At 33.5% G+C, this 20257-nt stretch overlaps 1 protein-coding gene across 9 annotated transcripts in view; it reads left to right on the top strand.

The window, feature by feature from the left end:
- Positions 1-20257, top strand: part of KIAA1109 (KIAA1109 ortholog) — a 196427-nt gene that overhangs the window by 9942 nt on the left and 166228 nt on the right. For all 9 annotated transcript variants that reach the window (XM_032858342.1, XM_032858352.1, XM_032858359.1 and 6 more), the window contains exons 4-7: positions 5472-5601; positions 9235-9351; positions 10348-10426; positions 11513-11577. In XM_032858342.1, the coding sequence (XP_032714233.1) occupies positions 5505-5601; positions 9235-9351; positions 10348-10426; positions 11513-11577 (358 nt within the window). In that variant the 5' untranslated portion in view covers positions 5472-5504. The remainder of the gene's footprint in view (positions 1-5471; positions 5602-9234; positions 9352-10347; positions 10427-11512; positions 11578-20257) is intronic.

Below are 20257 nucleotides of genomic sequence, written 5' to 3'. Positions count from 1 at the left end.
ACATGCTTGGGTAAGAAAAGCCTCTTTCAAACCTGCCATTTTCTGTCTTCCAGCCACCACTTTCCCTTTTTCTTTTTAAATTATGGAAGTATTATATGCCAATTCTAAAACATTTAAACACTAAGTATCAAGAATAAAAGTTAAAGTCCTGCTTCACTGATTCGTTTCCTTCCCCCCAAATCTTTCTCACTGTTCTCTCTAGAGGTAACCACCCCTGGCTTTGCTAGTGTTTTTGAAGATTAGAAAAGTGTACATGCATGCACAAACACACTTCATGTATGTGCACATATATATTTATATGTGTGTATATAGGATGTATACATATAACATACATAATAGTCTTTTCTTTTAGACATAAGTGAAATACTATACATTTTGTTTCTCAGTTTGCTTTTTCCCTGCTAACATTACATATATTCTGGACATTTCTCTTTATTGGCCCATATAGAGCCACCTCATTCTTTTAGAAAGGTTGTATATTATTTCCCAGTAAAATATAACATAATTTATGTAACTATTTTCCTATTAATTGACATTTTTTTCAAATTTCCCAGTATACTATATAATGCTGCAGTGATTGTCCTTCAAAAATGTCTTATTGTGGCTGAGTATTTCTGAGAAAGTCCTAGAATTGATATGTCCAAGTTAAAGCATATACATTTTTGTAATATCTGATAAATTATTCTTCCCAAAGATAGTTTATGCCTATCAACTGCTTATGAGTGCCCATTTTCCCACATTTTTGCCAACATAGTTGTTTGCAGTCTTCCTCATTTTCACTTAATATGACTACTGGGTGATAAATGGTGATTGCTCCCATTTCTAGTGATATTATCTGCCTTTGTAAATTGACTATATATTTTGCTTATTTTTTCATATTATTAAAATATTAAAATATATTACTAAAATCACTATATTTTAATATAATTATATATTTATATTTATTTCTATATAAATTTATATATATTTATATGTTACATTTAATATATTATTAAAATATTAAAATAGCATTCCTATTTTTTGGTACTGATTTATAGGATGGCCTCTATTTTTGAAGGACCAAATTAATATTTGGAATTCTGTCTCTAAAATTGTTAATGCAAGTATTACATGTTTGATAACTTTATTTTTTTTATGCCTGTGAGACAGAAATAAAACAGTGTGAATCTAGTATTTGAAAAGATTTTACAGGTAATTCATTTTGAAAAGTAATCTTGGAAAGGTATTTTCTAAACTGGTATAGGTGTGGTGGTATTAAATTAGGAACTTTGATAAATCTCTGGTTTGTGCATGTTTTCTTGAACCATTTCACATTTTCATGCTTTTCTATGTATGTCACTAAAATAATGATTGTCACAATTGCTATTCTAATGTGGACAGCAGTTTTTGAAGTAAATATGGACTTCAGGAAAAATGAAGAGAATGTAGATGAATCATGAAAATATTGAGAGAGCTTGCATTGAAACATGTAGATCAGTGTTATTTTCTTATGTACTAGATAAAAATACCATTTAAAATGATGTTATACTTGAAAACAGTGGCTGTGTTCAAGGACTGTCACTGGTATTGTTGATATAAAGATGAATAAAATAATCTTTATTGGTCATAATCTATCAGAAGAGAGAGACAAGATAGATTAGGTTCAGGTTATGCATCTTTGGTGGGAATATCTTAGAAGTGAAGCTATGTTCTTCTGTTAAGATGGTAGCTACATTTGCGGTAAGTGAGCATAGCATAATGCCTGGAGAAGTTGAGCCACTGTGTTGTACACCTGAAGTGAAAGTAACATTGTATGTCAACTATAATCAAATAAATTAAGAAAAGGAGTGCACAGTTCTGATTTATCTTAATATTGATGGTGTTTACTTTCTTTGATCCTTAATTAAATTTCACAAAGTTCCTCTTTCCCCCTTTGTCATTAATAATTATTTTGAGGGGAGTTATTTTGAAGTGATATGAGAATCCTGTTGCTTATCAAAATTTAATTGATTATATTGGTAGGGACTCATAGATTCTTTTTATTAAATGGGTTGTAATCTATTACTAGTATTTATTTTGATGCTTAAATTGCCCCAGATTTTGCCACTGGGAGCCTCTTCAAGCTCGTTTCTGTGTCCTTTTGACATGTTCCCATCATTCAGGTATTTCTTTACCTTCTGGAAAACACAAGCTCCTCTTGACTTTCCTTGCCCTATTTGTGGAATCAGCCATTTCTTCAAGGAGCCCTGTTTCCTCTTGATAGAAAATGTTTTTTAGGAGCAAAGTTCTCTGTTCATTTTAATTATGGCGCTGCTCCCAGACCCTTTAAGGAGCACATGTATATACATACATACTCATGTTTGTAGCCACATTTATTTCTATATCCACCTATATTGAAAACTATAACTCCAGTTCATATCAAACACCATTGGATTAATTCTAATATTCTTCATTTATATATCCTCCAACAGTGAGAAAACTGGCTTCTATTATCCTTAATATATTTACTTAATTTATCCCCTCCCCCATACCCTGCAAGGGCTGCTTCCTAGGTGTGTGCCGTCCTTATCTTGCTCCCACATCAACACACTACTCCAGATTGCCCTTCTGCCTGGAAGTGCTATTTATTTCTTTGGGGTCTGATGCTTTTCTCTTGGGTTCTAATGCCCTGCATCTGGCAACCTGCCTGCTCAGGCTCCAACACCTTAAGCTGGTCTCTTTCTTCAGGTTCCTCTCCCAACCATTGATACTGTCTTCCTTCCACTCAGACTCTAGCACTCTGTGTCTGACCTCTTCCCTACAAGTATGGTCTCCTCATCCTGCTATGGTTTTGATGTCCTCAAAAACTGCCACTGTTTCACTAGCCTCTTCATCACACAATTAGATACTTAATATTATTGGGCTCTGACATCCCCCTATGCCACTGAGACTCCTATCCATCTTTTCCCCAAATGCAGATGCCTACCTTACTGTGCTTTACCTTACGGATTTTAGACTGAACCACTGAGGGAAAGAAAACAACCAATTTGTTAATCCATCAATTGCTCCATGAAGAATATGCAGTAGGGACCTCTCCATTAAGGAATTCGTGGTGTACCATGTAAACAGTGTGGTTAAGCATGCAGCCCCAGTTCAATCTGGATTCTCTGTATCCATGTGGCTTTGACTTAATTCCTTTTCATCAGAATGTCTGCTTCTTACCCAGGGCTTTTATTAAGTCTTAGCCTTTACTTCAGTACTTACTCAATGTGTTGTTTTAACTATTGAGCCTTTATCTGTTGATTTCTCTTAAAGCTTTTGCATTAACTAATAACTGGAAAAGCTTTGATTAAATCTGTGTGATACTGCCATTTTCTGTCTTTGCAACCTGAACACCCTCTTTCTCATTCTCCTTGGCTGTGGGTTGTTATAGTAGTTAGTGGTAGAGATTTTGGATGAGATCTTTAGATCCTCTTGGTAGATAGATCACTCTCCCTTGGATTTGATTCAAAACAGATCACCTTTTTATATTGAAACCTGAATGCCAGGATACATCCCTCATGAAACATCCCCAGGAGTTAGTAGGTGATCTTTTCATCAGAAGTGGTGTGGTGATGTATTATAAAATCGTAACCGTAAATATGAAATAGGCACAGATGTTACTTTGTAACATTATAAGCTATTAATTTTAGTTTTGAATATAAGCCTTTCCAGTGTTTTCTTCTTCTTAAAATTTGTATTTTTTTTTTAGTTTAAAACAAAAAAGGAAGAAGGAAAGAGAAGTTCATGTTGTAAAGTTAACCCCCAAATTTTTAAGTTGCCAGTTGATAGATTTTTCAAAGCTTTGAACAGCATGAGAACACCTTTTTCTAGTTTTGAGATATAAATGACAAATATTATATTAAGGTGTATGACCTGATTGATATGAATATATATTGCAAAATGATTACCATAGTAACCACCATCACCTCACATACTTATAACTTTTTTTTATCTTGTGATAAGAACTTTTAAGGTCTATTCTCTTAGCAACTTTCAAATATATAATACGGTATTATTAACTATAGTCACCATGATGTACATTATATCTCCAGAAGTTACAGCTGGAAGTTTGTACTTTTTTTACCACCTTCACTCATTTTCCCTACCTCCCCACCTGGGGTCACTACTAAGCTGTTACACAACTGTGAGAACATTTTTTACTCGTTTTCTAAAGTGTAAGAAAAAAAAGTTTATTGAAAAATGAAAACATTTGAAAATTGTTTTCTAGTTCTTTTACCCTTAGGTTTCCCTATCACTAATAAACCTTTTGTTGTTGAGCTTTTTTTTTTTTTTTAAAGAGATGTTTAACTTGCCTCTGAATTGCTAACATTTCAACAATTTAGAAATATGAAACATTGTAATCTGGCAATGTTGTCTAACCCAGTTTTTAAACTTGTTTTGTGATCTCTGAAGATAGGACTCTGGTGAGTAAATAGGGAACATTTTTAGGAAGTTGACAAGTCAGCTGTACTGAATTTCAACTAGAAAGTTGTCCTTACTTATTCTTCCTGTTTTAAAATCTGTTTTTCTTGTTTTCTATAAAATCACCTATGCTATTTGGCCTTAAATGATCATTAACGATGTCCTCTCTTTGTGATTAAGGCTAGTTTTTGTCGTTGTTGTTGTTGTTGTTATTTTGTTTTGTATTGTTTTTACCTTTTTCCTGATTTGTCACGATAATTTTGTTATAGTTAATTTTGTATTAACATGAGGGATAATTTTTAACAGAGGGATACTTTTCTTGTTTCTTTGATCATAAAATAAGAACTTTTATTCCTTTTTACTCATTTTCAGTTCATCTAACTCTCAATACATCTAAATATTCATACTTGTCCTGCTGAAATGCATACATACACACACACACACACACACACACACACACACATATTCTTCACATGTCTGGTCACAGTTTGACATGTAATTTTTGTAATTCATCCTGAGCATCTGATAAGAATAGATCTGCTTCCTGACCAAACTCTACTCAGAGTGAATCCAAAGTAGGAAGATTGTTTCCCCATGAAACAATGGGAAATACAGAGCTGATGGAAGTTAAGAGGCATTAATATAAGTTAATATATAAATACATTTAGTGTCAGCTTTTGAGACAAGTGTAGATGAATTTGTCTAATGTAGATCATTAATACTTCTTATTGTTGAGATAAATATATTTGATTAGATTTAGTAATTATGTACCTCATATTTGGAGTATGGTAACTGAACCCAAGTCTCTGCTTATTCTTAGAGTGGTGAAATCAGAACACTAAAAATGTGACAACATTGTCTTACATTTTATATAGAAATGTGGATGTGCTTTGTTGCTGTTTGTTGTATATTTTTCATTCTTACTGAAGGAACTGGAATGGGGTTTAATGAATTTTCACTTTTATTAAATTCATCTTTTTTCCCCTTTACATAATTTCCATTTCAGTTTAATAAATCTCTGACTCTAAAGCTAACTTTTGAACTCTTAGGTCTTTAGATGCTGCTCTGGAAAAACTTCAGTAATGGATCAAAGGAAGAATGAGAGTATTGTCCCTAGTATTACTCAATTAGAAGATTTTCTTACAGAACACAACTCCAATGTTGTTTGGCTCCTTGTTGGTAAGTAGAATATATTTTCTTATACTTTATTGTTTATCATGTATGGATTAACAACTGCCAAATTTTAAGCTATAGTTAGCTGAAGTTGAAATGCTTACAATACCATTGGTTTATTTTTAAATATTTAAAAATTTAAAATAAGGTTTTAATCTATGTTTCTGTGAATATTTGCTCTGACAAATGCTCTGGAGAGCTGTTTTTCTTAGGCTGCCTCGTCTGACTTAGGGGAGGTGGGAGGAGAAGAAAGACATTGCACTTAGCTTATCTTTCCTGTCTCAAGCGCACTCCTTCACTGTCCCCCATCTCAACACACACACACACGCACATTTGTTTTATTTTAAAAGTGATAAATCCCCATTTATATGATAAATATATCTTATAGCAAAATAGAGTGTATATGCCTAATTAATGTCATCTCTTTACTCGCTCCTTATAAACTTGACTTTGGGCTCTGCCAGTAAAAATTTCTTTTTGTCTAATATTCCAGCAGTTTTCTAGGCTCATAGAAATAATACAAAACAGTGTATAAATCAGTGGCAAAAAAGAAGGGGAAGATATGAGTGAATAAATGAATGTGAACAAATAATGGGGGAAATACAAAATACTAATCAAGAAAGGGAGAGGCGCACCTGGGTGGCTCAGTCATTAAGCATCTGCCTTTGGCTCAGGTCATGATCCTAGAGTCCTGAGATCAAGCCCTACATCCGGCTCCCCACTCAGTAGGAAGCTTGCTTCTCCCTGTCCCATTCCCCCTGCTTATATTCGCTCTTTGCTGTGTCCTTGTCTGTCAAATAAATAAGTAAAAAAAAAAAAAAATCTTAAAAATAAAAAATAAGAAGGGATAGAACACTATAGGCTGTTATTGTCTAGGAAGTTTTTGTGGAAGAACAGTATTTGATTTGAATTTCAGCATAACAATTAGAAAGGTAGAGGGGAAAATAGGGTAAGATGGGGTAAGAGGGGAAAGAGAGGGTAATGGTATTTATTGAACATCTGTGTGCCACATATCATTGGCATTTTGCATATGCTGTCTCAGTGCTCAGAGAAAACTTATAAAGGCAGCAGACTTAACTTGTGGAATTGAATTAAATAACTTATACAGGTAACATAGCTGTTTTTTTTGAGTGCATGCTTATGCTTCTTTCATGACACCACAGGATATGTGGTAAGGAAATGGGTAGAGATGAAGTGTGTATAGAAGGAATTATTATTGTTGATGATTTGTACATAGGATTGGATTACCATTTAAATTTTGAGTTCTATTTTCTCTATTTGCAGAAGTGAGCTATTATAAATTACCACTAATTAAAGCCAAAAAAAGTAAGATGAAATGCAAAACATTAATATGAAATAGAATTGGATAAAAGCAATGTTGAAAATTCTCTTTTGGTTTAATTAAGGGTGGAATTCTTCCTCTTTTCCTATCAGTCTCTTCTCTTATCACCTAGAATTTATGACTTTTTTCTGTTGTATACAACTCCTTTCCATAAGGACGAAACAACAGCAATGACCAGAAAAACACTGAGTGAGTGTTTACTCTTGCTGTTCCAGTAAGTGGCCTTATGACATTGAAGGGGGTTGGAAAACATGATGCAGTGTAAAAGCCACAATTCTCAGGTTGTGTAATACCAGAAACATACTTTCTAGGCAAATACCTCTTGCCTTTCTGGTTGGCCCACCATAACCTGCTTTTGACACCGGGATTTATAATAAAAATTAGCACAAAATGCTTGTAAATTTAAAACGTAATGACATATTAAAATCACCATGTTGTATACGTGAAACTAATGTAACATTGTATGTCAACTATCCTTCAGTAAAAAAAAACCCATAACACTTTTTACAAAGAAAAAAATAATGATATATCATCAAATAACTTTTCAATAGAATTGTTCTAAAAATAATTTTTGTGGGCAAATCATAGCAGTTGCTACATCAGAGTTATTACTGTTAGTCTAAGCTACCCTGAGAAAATGTATTTTGACTCAGTGACTGCTTTGTTTTATCCACATTAAATAACTTTTTGAAAAAGTTCAGAACTTAATGTGATATTGCTAAGTGATTGTACATGTTAAATTGCTTTGCATTACTTTGTCTTAATTTAGAAAATAGTTATACTTTTAAAATAGTTAAGTAAAGGGAAAGTTATTATCAAAAAATGCTTTATTATGTTTTATTTTTGTATATTCATGAACTAAGTTCTTTTGGGAATAGTCCAAATTCTATAGGTGCTGATACACTTCTCACGAAAAATGAGTAAAATTTGAAATATCATTTACTATAACATATTCACTGGCATTCTTTAAAAGTAGGTTATTGTCTTATGAATTATAATAAAATAGCATAAAATGGCCTGTTTAATATAGATACGCCTTTAAGTAGGGTAAAATTCTCACTTCTTTCCATTTTTTTAAAAAAGCAGAAATTACTGATAAAAAAAAAAACACTACCTTTTTTCTGATTTAAGAAATCATTGATTTTCTTTCTTTTTATTTTATTTTATTTTTTAAAAAGATTTTATTTATTTATTTAAAAGACAGAGACCACAAGTAGGCAGAGAGGCAGGCAGAGAGAGAGGAGGGAAGCAGGCCCCCTGCCAAGCAGAGAGCCCTAACACGGGGCTCGATCCCAGGACCCTGAGATCATGACCCGAGCTGAAGGCAGAGGCTTTAACTCACTGAGCTACCCAGGCGCCCCAATTTTCTTTCTTTTTAAATGACTATAACTTTTAGGAGATAGCATGGGAATGAGCTTTTAGTCTGATAAAGGTGGATTTTTTTAGAATATTCAGAAATATAGGCTTTCTCTTTCCAGAACATATTCATATATGCTTATTTATTTATTTATTTATTTATTCATAATATTTTATTTATTTATTTGACAGAGACACAGTGAGAGAGGGAACACAAGCAGGGGGTAGTGGGAGAGGGAGAAACAGGCTTCCCCCAACCAGGGAGCCTGCTTCGGGGCTGAATGCGGGGCTGGATATGGGGCTGGATGAGGGGCTCAATCCCAGGATTCTGGGATCATGATCTGAGCCAAAGGCAGATGTTTAATGACTGAGCCACCCAGGTGCCCCTATCTGTGTTTAATAATAAAGAATACAAAACAATGAAAAGGGAAACAAAACAGGAAGTATTTCTTTCTTTTTTTTTAAGAGAGAGAATGCTTGCATGTGAAAATCAGTGTGGGGGGGCTTGGGAGGAGGGGCAGAGCTGCAGGGGGAGAGAGAATCTTAAGCAGGCTGCAGTGCCTAGCATGGATCCTGAAGTGGGGCTCCATCTCAGAAGCCCTGAGATCACGACATGAGCCTAAATCAAAAGGCAGACGCTTAACCGACTGAGCCACCAAGTCGTCCCAGGCAGTTTTTCTTTAATTGATCTTACTGGAATATATGCTTTTCTGGCTAATGAGTAGAGAAAAATGAGGAAACTTGGATAACGCAGAATCAACATTTGGTATTAAAAATCCAAGTATTGAATTGTAAAAGGACATATTATCATGTATAAGTAAACCCTGTCATTTCTGATTGTAATAAATGAACTTTTACTAACAAATTTTTACTGAGATATTAAAGTGATTGTAAAGGAAACTTATAGTGAGATTCTTTTGCATTTTTTTCTCTCCCAACAGCTACCATTTTATCCTGTGGATGGATTATTTATCTCACATATTACAATTCTCGAAATGTTGGTCTTATTTTAACATTGGTTCTTAATAGATTATACAAACATGGCTATATCCATATTGGTAAGTTTGAGTAACAGTGAATATTTTTCTTCTGCATAATCTTGAGATATATATTATAAATTTATATTTTATAAATGATAGCAGCTTTATAAATTTACCTTTGTTTCGTGAACATTAACCTACCTGGAATTTCTCTCACACAGTATTCTATGACTTTATCACTTGGTTAGGTTCTTTACCTCATTCTTATTTATTAAAGTATTTCTATAGTAACTTTTGGATTTTTTTTCATATAAAAGATGCTTGTTAAAACAATTTGAAAAATATAGGCACATGTAAAATATGGAAATAGAAATTTCTCAGGATTCTACTAACCAAAGAAAGTTTCTAGTGTTCAATGAGGTTTTTTGCTGGTTTTTGTTTTGTTTTGTTTTTAGTAACCTATATTTAAAAAATCTATAAGTTGGAATCATTTTGTGCATTTCATTTTGTGCCCTGAGTTGTTCATTTAAGCTTCCAACTACTCATAATTAGGAAATTTGCAGATATGAGGGTCTATTTGGAACAAATATGCTTCAAAACGCCTTCAACCAGTTGGGAAAAGGGGTGAGAGGTCACTGTCTAGAACCATTCTAACCTTCCTTAAAATACTTCTTAGAGGACATAAATAAAATTTCTCTCAAACAGAAGTCATCTTCCACTAATTTGAGGCAATGCCTGTTTCCTGGAGTCAAAGAAATTAATGGAAAAAAGTGGTGAATTAGTCACTGCTTTGGGGTTTATTTAAAGTTGTGCATAATTAAGGGAATTATTCATTGAAGCAGCTATTCACTGTCTTCATATGGTTATTTAGTAACTCAGTTCACAGTGATGGTACTTGAACTTTTTGTTATACTTGACGAAAGAGCAATAGAAAAGGCTGTAAGGGTATCAGGAGGGAGTTAGGAGAGAACATTTAATTATTGAATAAATTGAATGCTAAGATTATTTTAAGCTTTAGTGCTCACCCTGGATCAAAACAATTCCATTAATCACTTTTTTTTACCCCCACAACAGGGTCCTTCTCTTTCTCTGTTCTTTCTGGAAAAGTCATGGTTCGTGAAATTTATTACATTACAGAAGACATGTCTATTAGGTAAAAAAAACAAAAAACAAAAAACAAAAACTCTTCTTAAACTTGAAATATCGTAACATGTTTTTCTCATGATATTTTATTTAATATGATTTGCTTTTTCAATTAAAAACATAAATCAAAAATTTTTTTTTTTGTAAATCATATCTGGTGAATTGATGTTTAAAAATATTTTTATCAGTAGATTAACTAAGGTTTAGACTGGCACAAAATTTACCAATTAGCAATTTAAAGAAATGAATGATTTCATTTCATTCCTAGGTGAACACTTGAGCCATTAAATTATCTGACCATTTTTCTTGTAGAATTCATAGTGGTCATTTGTTACAAAAAACAAAGACCAGGGATGCTGATAACTCATCCATTAGCTCCCTTTAGGTAATAAGTTTTAAGAATTGTTTAGATCTCTTAGCTCCTCTAATTTTCGTGTAAGGAGGAAACACAAATCTGAATATAGGAAATGACAGTATGTTTGATATGTTCTTTCTTCTGTAGGCCTTGAAAGAAAAGCTTACTCTATTTTTGTGATTATCTTAACATTTGTTACTTAGAACTTGAAAGTTTTAAATGAGTTGAGAGGTGCTAGAGTTTGGCAATACTCATACCTCAGTTGAAACAGTGGAGGCATTTTCTTTGTGAGTCTAAAATTATTTTGAAAAGAAAAGTGAAAAGGTTGAGAGGCTATAAGTTCATCTTTTTGAGGCATAAGGTTGTATATGATTACAGAGATCATTAAAAGTTTTTGTTAGCATCCTAATGTCCCCCTTTTAAGATTTGGCTTTTTGTTTATATAGTTTTTACACCATTTAAAAAGTATCATTTATAAAAGAAAAAAAATTTTCTGTTAGCACTTTATTTTCCTATTACGTGTGATCTGGTATTAAATTTTACCTAAATAATCTAATTTAGAGCTGTGTAAATTCTCTTTTCCTTTTTTAACTGGAGATTATGAAACATTTATGTATACCAGTGATCTGTTGAAAATTTTCGGTATTTGCATATTCATTATCAGTTACCTGCTTTTTATAATAATTAATTAAATGAGTAAATTGTTACTGAAGTTTTCATTTTGTAATTTATCTTGCATAGAATTCAAGATGGATTTATAATTTTTCGGTGGTGGAAAATGTATAATCCAAAGCAGAAACAACATGGTGAGTCTTCATGTTTTTATGTATTGAAGTCTTTAATTATATGATCACTGTTTTCCTTTATGGAAATTAAAATATTTCACATTTTATAATAGATAAAAATATTTTTAAAAACTTTAACATTTATAAACTCTGATATTCTCACCAGTTGGCTGAAATTCTTCAGCAGCTTTCCTCTTGCCTGCTTAAATTTATTTACTTAAGCATATTATTTATTCAGGGTTATCCTCAGTATGACGCTTACCCCCATCATCTTACCTCCTATTACATCTATGGACCTTAACCCATTCTGTGGTGAAAATGGATTTCTGGTAGTGTTTAACCATCAATTAAGATGCTTTTCTTACTTTTCAGCTTCTATGCCTTTATTCATAGTCCAGCCTGACACTGCTACTAATTCTCACTCATCTGCCATATTAAGGATGAATAGAAAAGAGGAAATTAAGGTTCTAGATTCTAACAATTCTGCTTTTATCATCAGAATTTTATCACCTTAGGATTTTCTCCCAAAGTCTTCATTTCACAGCTCTATATGTGTGCTCCTGTGCCCCTAACCCCCCTACTCGACATTAATCATACCAGTGACTTTGAGGAATGTAGATCTTGACTTTACTGCCTGGAATAGTGGTTCTCAAACTTTTCGGTCTCAGGAACTATACATTCTTCTAAATTACTGATGACCCCAAAGAGCTTTTATTTATGTAATTTATACTGATATGTACTGCATTCAAAATTAAGCCTGGGTACACCTGGGCAGCTCAGTCTGACTCTTGATTTCAGCTGAGGTCATGGTCTCAGGGTTGTGAGACTGGGCCTGTGTTGGATTTTGTGCTAGGTGTGGAGCTTGCTTGGGATTCTCTCTCTCCTTTGCTCTTTGCCCCTCCCCCTGCTCACATTTACACATACAAACTCTCTCTCTAAAATAAATGAATAAAGTCTTTTAAAAAAATTAAGCCTGATAACTACAGAAATATTTTTTATTTCATTAAAAATATCTATAATAAACCCATATGTATTAAAATAAATACCATACTTTATGAAAAATAACTTTTCTAAAGCAAAAAGAAAACCAAATAGTGAGAAGAGTGGCATTGTTTTATATTTTGCAAATCTTTTTACCATCTGGCTTAATAGAAGATAATTGGATTCTCACTTCTGCTTTAATGTTCATCTGTTGAAGTGCCATATATCGTATAGCCTTAAAAAAAAAAAAAAAAACGGGCGCCTGGGTGGCTCAGTGGGTTAAGCCGCTGCCTTCGGCTGGGGTCATGATCTCAGGGCCCTGGGATCGAGTCCCGAGTCAGGCTCTCTGCTCAGCAGGGAGCCTGCTCCCTCCTCTCTCTCCGCCTGCGTCTCTGTCTACTTGTGATCTCTCTGTCAAATAAATAAATAAAATCTTAAAAAAAATAAAAAATAAAATAAAAAAAAATAAACCTCCACGGTCCACTCATGGGAGAATGACTGAGAAAAAGTTGAACATTTTCATATAATAATACTATTAAAATAGTTTTGACCTTTGGTCCCTAAAACGGTTGTTGGGATCCTTGCAAAGATCCTGAGACCATACTTTGGTAACTACCGCTCTAGAAGGTTTTAGCTGGGTCCTTGGACAGTAGTGTCAGAAGATGATGAGACTCTTCCACCTTTTCTTAGCTATTAGGACTGTCTGTATTTCTAGCACCCCACATTAGAATTCTGAAATGGTGGTTAGTGTCTGTAAAGCCTTGGAACTTTCCAATTAATTTTTTTGTTGTTGTTGTTGGGTTCACTTAGGAATCTTGCTGTCATTTATAACTTGCTTCTATGGGGAAATAGATTTAAAGTTCCAGAAAAGTTTTTTTTTTTTTTAAAGATTTTATTTATTTATTTGACAGAGAGAGATCACAAGTAGGCAGAGAGGCAGACAGAGAGAGAGAGAGAGAGGGAAGCAGGCCCCCTGCTGAGCAGAGAGTCCGATGCAGGACTCAATCCCAGGACTCTGGAATCACGACCTGAGCCGAAGGCAGAGGCTTAACCCACTGAGCCACCCAGGCGCCCCTCCAGAAAAGTTTTTAAACTTACCACAAGACTGAGCTAGCCTAAATTACTTCTGAATTCATTGTTCATTATCATTTAGTTTTTTTTAACTGTCATTTCTTTGCTCCCACATAGCTTTTCCCCCTTTAACATAATACATCATGTACTTTTCCTTGAAAAGACTGGCATAACTTGATGACAGTTTGGCATCTGTAGAATTAATGAAATCAGAATGACTAGAAAGAATGGGCAGATTTCATGTCTGGAAAAAGTTTTCTAAAAATTGGATTAGAGTTGATTAGAGTTGTTTATTAGATAATTTGAGTAGAAGTTAATTGATTTCATATGATAAAAGTATTCTGTTCTTAGTTTGGAATAGACTTTTTTTGGTCTGTCTTAAGTGATTCAGAATGTGTCTTAGTAAGTCTCTAGTCTGTGGTTTTAGAAAATTTGTTGTTCACACTTCTTTTTACCTCTTTTTTAAAGCAATTACTATAAGGATTTTCACAGGAAAATAAATGTTCTTTAGATAGTCAATATGTTAGTGCACTGGAAATCTTTAAAGTTTTGACTTTTATCAAATATGAATATATTCAAAAATTTGAGTCACTTTCCTACAGTATTATCCATGTTAAATTGTGTGGAAACAATATTCCTGATTATTTTTGATATTTTATTTGCCTATAAACCTTAAAGGTGGAATTTAAGTAAAGATATTCTACTTGTACTTCAGAAATGGTTAGCACTCATTCCTAAGAGCCAAGTTCTTTTGAGTTCAGGCCCAGCTTTTGACACATTCACTTAACTTTGAGCAGGTCCAGTATTTCTACCTCTGATTTAGTTTGTAAAGTCTATCTAGTTTGTCCCTTAGAGATTTACTTTAGGACCGTATATTTTTGTTGCATGTCATGCTTCTGTTAATCTTGCAATGATGTGCTCTTTTGACTTAATCTCAGTTTAGTCTTTTTCCCCCACGTTTAGTTAATCATAAGCTTTCTTGTTAATGAGTTGCAGCAGAGCTGAAACAAAAGTTCTCCTTGTTTATATTTTTAAAAATGCCTTTTTGTATATTTGTATATTAGAAATTCTATTCTAAATTTTGTTCAGTATTTTAAGATGTTCCTGTGAACCAGTGAAACTATAGGGATATGAGTTGAGGAGGCCCATTTGACCTAACGTCCCCCACTCCATACTCTTTACCCCAGGATTCCAAGGACTTACACAATTAGGAAACAACTGAATTTCTCAAAATTTCTTATCAGTTTGGAAGCAACTAATGTTCTCAAAAATCCTCGATTTGCAGATGGAAAAACAGAAATTCCTATTATTAATAAATGTTAAAGCCAGAGTGAAAACCTAGGTCTGCTAACTTCCAGCGCTCCTTGTATTATAAAACAGGCTTGTCAAATATGGCCAAGTAGGTTCTTGGAAATTCTTATATATAAACACTGATGGCAGCTTATGGGAGGAATGAATATGATAATTTATAGAATCCAGAGGCAACTGCAAGTTTTAAGCCTAAGCCTAATGGGATTGCTCACTTTGGAATTTTCTTAGACATGTGGAATACCATTTTAAATTGTTTGTAGATTTTTTTTGGAAGAAAATAATTACTTCATTTATCATGAAATATTTTCTCTCCTTAAAGTGGATTGCTTTTCAGCAAAATACATAGATGAGGTCAAGATTAACTGATCCAAGGGTGCCTGGATGGCTCAGTCGAGTCTGAGCCCCACATTGGGCTCCCTGCCCAGAGAGGAGTCTGCTTCTCCCTCTGCCTCTCTCTGTCTCTCATGAATAAATCTTAAAAACAAAAAGAGTAACTAACCCAAATCTGTCATGAAAAAGGTAGCTTTTAATAAAAATCTTTAGCTTATTTAACAGATACCTTATATTCACTTTACTGATCACTGATGATGGTAGGATTTCATCAGGCAGAGGTGGAGTGTAATGTTAACATATTTCCATGTCTTAGCTTTCTTTGTAATTGCCCATGATGTGAAATAGAAATATAATTTTTGGATATTTTATGTCTTAATATTAAGAATATCTAAATTATTTTGTCTTGCTTTTTGTGTGCCAGTGCTTGCAATAGAAAAGATTATACACCTCATTTTACAATGATGTTAAAAGTTGGTAGACTTTATTAGTTATCACATTTGCAATTCTAATTATTTGCACATAGTTTTCTATGTATTTTAACATTTAAATCTATGTATTCATCAAGAAGAGCACAGCTTTGGCAAGGGTCAAAGAAATTTGTCTTCCATGTGCTTTTAAAAGAAATTCTCTGTTACAGAGGATGACATTCTTAAGATGCTCACAGTTACAACTTTCCAAAGTAAAGACACAATGCCAAATAGCAATGCAGGAATAAGTGGTTTGGCCTAAATACATTATTAGTCTAGCATGATTCAGAGATAGAATTTAGAATGCAGGACATGGAAGAATGAATAGGCTGCAAACTAAGCTTTTGGTAAAAAGTTGGACAATATTATGGAAAATATATTAAAATAGTGATTTACATTTACTAATGAGACCTTACGGTCTAGATATTATTTCTTATTGATTAAGGTCAGATCCTGATTGTGTACTTTCATAGTAAACTAAGCAAGAAGTGGAGATGGTTGACATTTCTTGTGAGAAAATTTGGAAGCCTAATTGGAGCATGTGCCTGAATAGATAATGGCCACTAGCCATCCAAAGAGATAGGCTAAGATCTGGGTAAGGCTAAGATTTTCATGAGAAAGCTTTAGAACTATTTTATTAGGAGAAAAGAGGAGTGTTCAAGCGCTCAAATTCTGTGCCATTGAGCTTGGCTGGGATAATTTAATCCAGGAGTAGATTTAGAGTTGTCAGTTGTTCAGTTTAATCCTTAAAAAAAAAAAAAAAAAGGAAAACATCTAATTTGTTTAACATAATTGTTGTAAAAAATTGTTGTAAAATATTCCCTAGGTCATGAAATTAGTGATCTGCTGTAGATGATTGTTGGCCAAAGATCAATTAATGAGAATATCTATCAAAAACCCTTATTTTGGTTAGGATAGTTGATTTTAAGCCATTCTTTTGGAAAATAAGTAGCAGGACCAGTTACCTTTTAATATGTGATGATTCAGTGTTTAAATGAATACCAATCTAAGTAACTAGGCATGCATCTTTCTTATCTAGAGAAGTTCTTACATTGCTAAGAAGTGAAAAGATGGTAGTATAGTATATCCCTTCCTGTTATTTTGTCATTTAGAAGTTTTAGCCTAATGTAATCTAGTACTTTAAATGTGTAGCATCTAAATCTTGTTTGTTAAATACAGGAAATAAAAATCCCTTAATAATTTAAAAGGTCAGTAGACTATTTTGTCTTTGTACTAAGTATTGATTCCAAGTATTTTAAGGCCGTGGCAGCACTTTGCACTTTAGCTTTTTTTACTACAAATAGCATGTGTCCCAATTACATAATTAAATAAGTGCCTTTTTCCTAATTTCCCTTTGGAAAACAAGTCTCAATTAGCTGTTTGCTCAGGAGACTTAAGCAGCTCTACACATTCATTTACCTTCTTTTCCTCCATAAATTAACTACTTATTAAGTGAAGAGCCTTTTATATTTATATCTATCTAATTGTGTATTTATTAATATTTTTGGGGAATCCATTACGTAGATTTTAAATGACAGGGATATGAGAAAAAGATTTCTGCCTTAAGGACAGAGCAGTGTCAATGTAGAGATGAGATTTAAAAGAGTCAACTGGGGTATCTGGGTGGCTCAGTGGGTTAAGTGTCCAACCTCTTGATTTCAGCTCAGGTCTCCATCTCAGGGTCGTGAGTTCAAGTCCTATGCTGGGCTCCCTGCTGGGCCTGGAGACCACTTTAAAAAAAAAAAGAGTCAACTGATTATACCTTTCTTAAATTATGTATAAGTTAAATTTTTTGCTTTGATTTTCAGTGTCATCAGAATGAATGAAACTTAAAAACTGCTTTTAAAATTCCCAGGAGAATTAAATGTCATTGAGAGATCTAGTTTTACTAGAATTTAACAGTTTTAAATACTGCATTTAAGCTTTTAATATTGATCAATTTTTCATGAAATTACAAAGAAATAACTGGATTTTTTTTTTTTTTTAAGATTTTATTTATTTATTTGACAGAGACAGTGAGAGAAGGAATACAAGCAGGGGGAGTGAGAGAGGGAAAGGCAGGCTTCCCGCTGAGCAGGGGAGCCTGATGCAGGGCTTGATGCCAGGATCCTGGTATCATGACCTGAGCCAAAGGGAGATGCTTAATGACTGAGCCACCCAGGCTCCCCAAAATAACTGGATTCTTGATAACATTTCTGTTTTCAAGGATTCATAACCTTTTTTTTGAAACCATCATTTAATATAATTGATAAGTAATTTTATTTTGTGGTTAAGACCCAGTATTTAGAACCTTGGATTCTTATCTGCTACTTTCTAATTGTGTAGTCTTAGTCTTCAACTGCCAGGGTTGCTGTGATGATTATGTGAGATCAGGTGAATAGAGTACCTAGAATAGTTCCTGGAACACAGAATATGTTCAGTAGAGATGAGCTGCTTTTATTATTATGAACATTGTGTCATATTATGAAATGAAAGATTATTTAAAAAAATAATTGTTTATTTTCATAAATTGAAAGTGAATGCATAATTTTAATGACTAGTAAGAATTTGACCTGCAAAAACAAGGAAACTATTATTTATTTTGTATACAATCATACAGGTAGGTAGAGATATTCTAATTTTATTTATTTATTTAAACTTTTTTTTTTAAGATTTTATTTTCTTATTTGTCAGAGAGAGAGTGAGCACACAAGCAGGTGAAGCAGCAGGCAGAAGGAGAAGCAGGCTCCTCAATGAGAAGAGAACCAGGACTAGGGCTTAACAGAAGGAGCCACCCAGGCATCCCATATTCTCATTTTATGGGAATTTAATGGGAAAATGAGGCTTACAGTGGTTGAGGTACTTGCCTTAGGTCACATTAGTAAAGACCTATAGTCTTTCTACTATTTATTTACTACCTTTCTCCAGTTTCTGGAGAATCCAGTACAGGAATCCCCAACTTTTTTTTTTTTTTTTTAAAGAAGCTATGTGTACGTGTATGTGTGTGTGTACATGCACATTCCTTGGAAGAGGAGATACATGTCTTTGGAAAAGGTGTTTTGTCTTTCAGGAATGTACTCATCTGTCAGTGGAGGTATTTATTTATGAGGATACCTTTCCAGATCAACAGGTACATTGCGTGTGGCGTACCTCTGTAGGGACTTACTGTGTGAGTGTGAGATTGTAAGTGTGCCAGTACTTTGCATCTTTGTGTGTATGTTAGGATGGGTAGGGGGCTGGAAAGGGTATTGCTGTATAGGATATTCCTGGGGATCACAGAAAGCTGAGATTATTGACAGAAAAGATCCTGGACAAAGGCCCTGAAGAGAATATGGCCAGGTAAGCCAGGTGTGGAGTTCTGATTTATTGTTTAATCACATAGTTTGCTGGCTGGAATCGTAGTATAATGGAGGTGAAACAAATAGAACCAGCAGAACAAATAAAAAGTCCTTTGTGAATTCAGCTAAATCTTTCTATTCTAAAATACAAAATCAATAGGTGCATTTAAAATGTTTGTGGATTTGCTATTATTTTTCTAAAGTGATTTTTGGAAGGAAAAGAGTGATCTAGGCATTTTGTTCAATTCTTATTTGTTTTGTTTTTTTTTTTCATTTTTTAATTTAAATTCAGTTAATTAACATATGAAGTGTTGCTCATTTCAGTGATTCATTAGTCTTATGTAACACCCAGTGCTCATTACATCATGTGCCTTCCTTAATGTCCATGTTTAATCTTTTTTTAAAAAACCCATTTATTTCTATTTGATGATTTAACATATTTATTGAGCACCTCAATAAATATATATTTTTATATATATACCAGACATTGTTTTATATATATATACCGTATATACCAGGCATTGTTTTAAGAATTTAATAGTAAACCCAACAGGAAAATGTTTCTCTAATGGAGTTTGCATTCTAGTGGGGGGAAGCAACAATAAGTAAATATTAATGCAAAAAAAGTTTGGGAAGATAGGATAGGTATTGTTGAGGGAATCTTGCAGTATTTTAGTATCAAGTATTTAGTGTTTGTCAGTGTTGTCAAAATACTTTCTGAGATTAATACCTTTATCTTTGTGCCTTGGTCTCCTTATTAAGTTAATGTAACCACATTCAAATCATATCAGTGATATGAAAGAAGAGAAGCAGTTGTGCATGTCCAGTAAGTTAGTTATGAAATTGAGAGGAATCCTATTTCCATTTTTATTCAGTCACTTTTTGTTTGTTCATCACTGTCGATCCAATTAGGGGCTAGTCCAGACTCTTAATATTTCCCATTGCTGCTTCTGTTCATCCACTGGCTTTTATAACATGGTCACTAATGATTGGGGCATTTATTTAGGGACCATGGTAAACTATTCTGTAGGTAAGTTTGAAAACAAATGACCTAAATGAGTTTGGAGGTAAATTTTGATTGAGTTGTCTATGACCTTGAAGAATTGCTTAATAATTAATTGCTACTTGTGTAGATCAATGGGGAAATAGAAAAATATCCAACTTTGCAGTTATTATGCTTCTACATGTAGGGTTTTCAAAAATTCTAAGATCCATTTGTGG

Source organism: Lontra canadensis, unplaced genomic scaffold, assembly GCF_010015895.1.
Source record: "Lontra canadensis isolate GAN:19392208 unplaced genomic scaffold, GSC_riverotter_1.0 scaffold1, whole genome shotgun sequence".
In the NCBI taxonomy this organism is placed as follows: domain Eukaryota; kingdom Metazoa; phylum Chordata; class Mammalia; order Carnivora; family Mustelidae; genus Lontra; species Lontra canadensis.
Note: the sequence above shows the minus strand (reverse complement) of the source record. Positions and strands in the feature narration are given on the sequence as shown.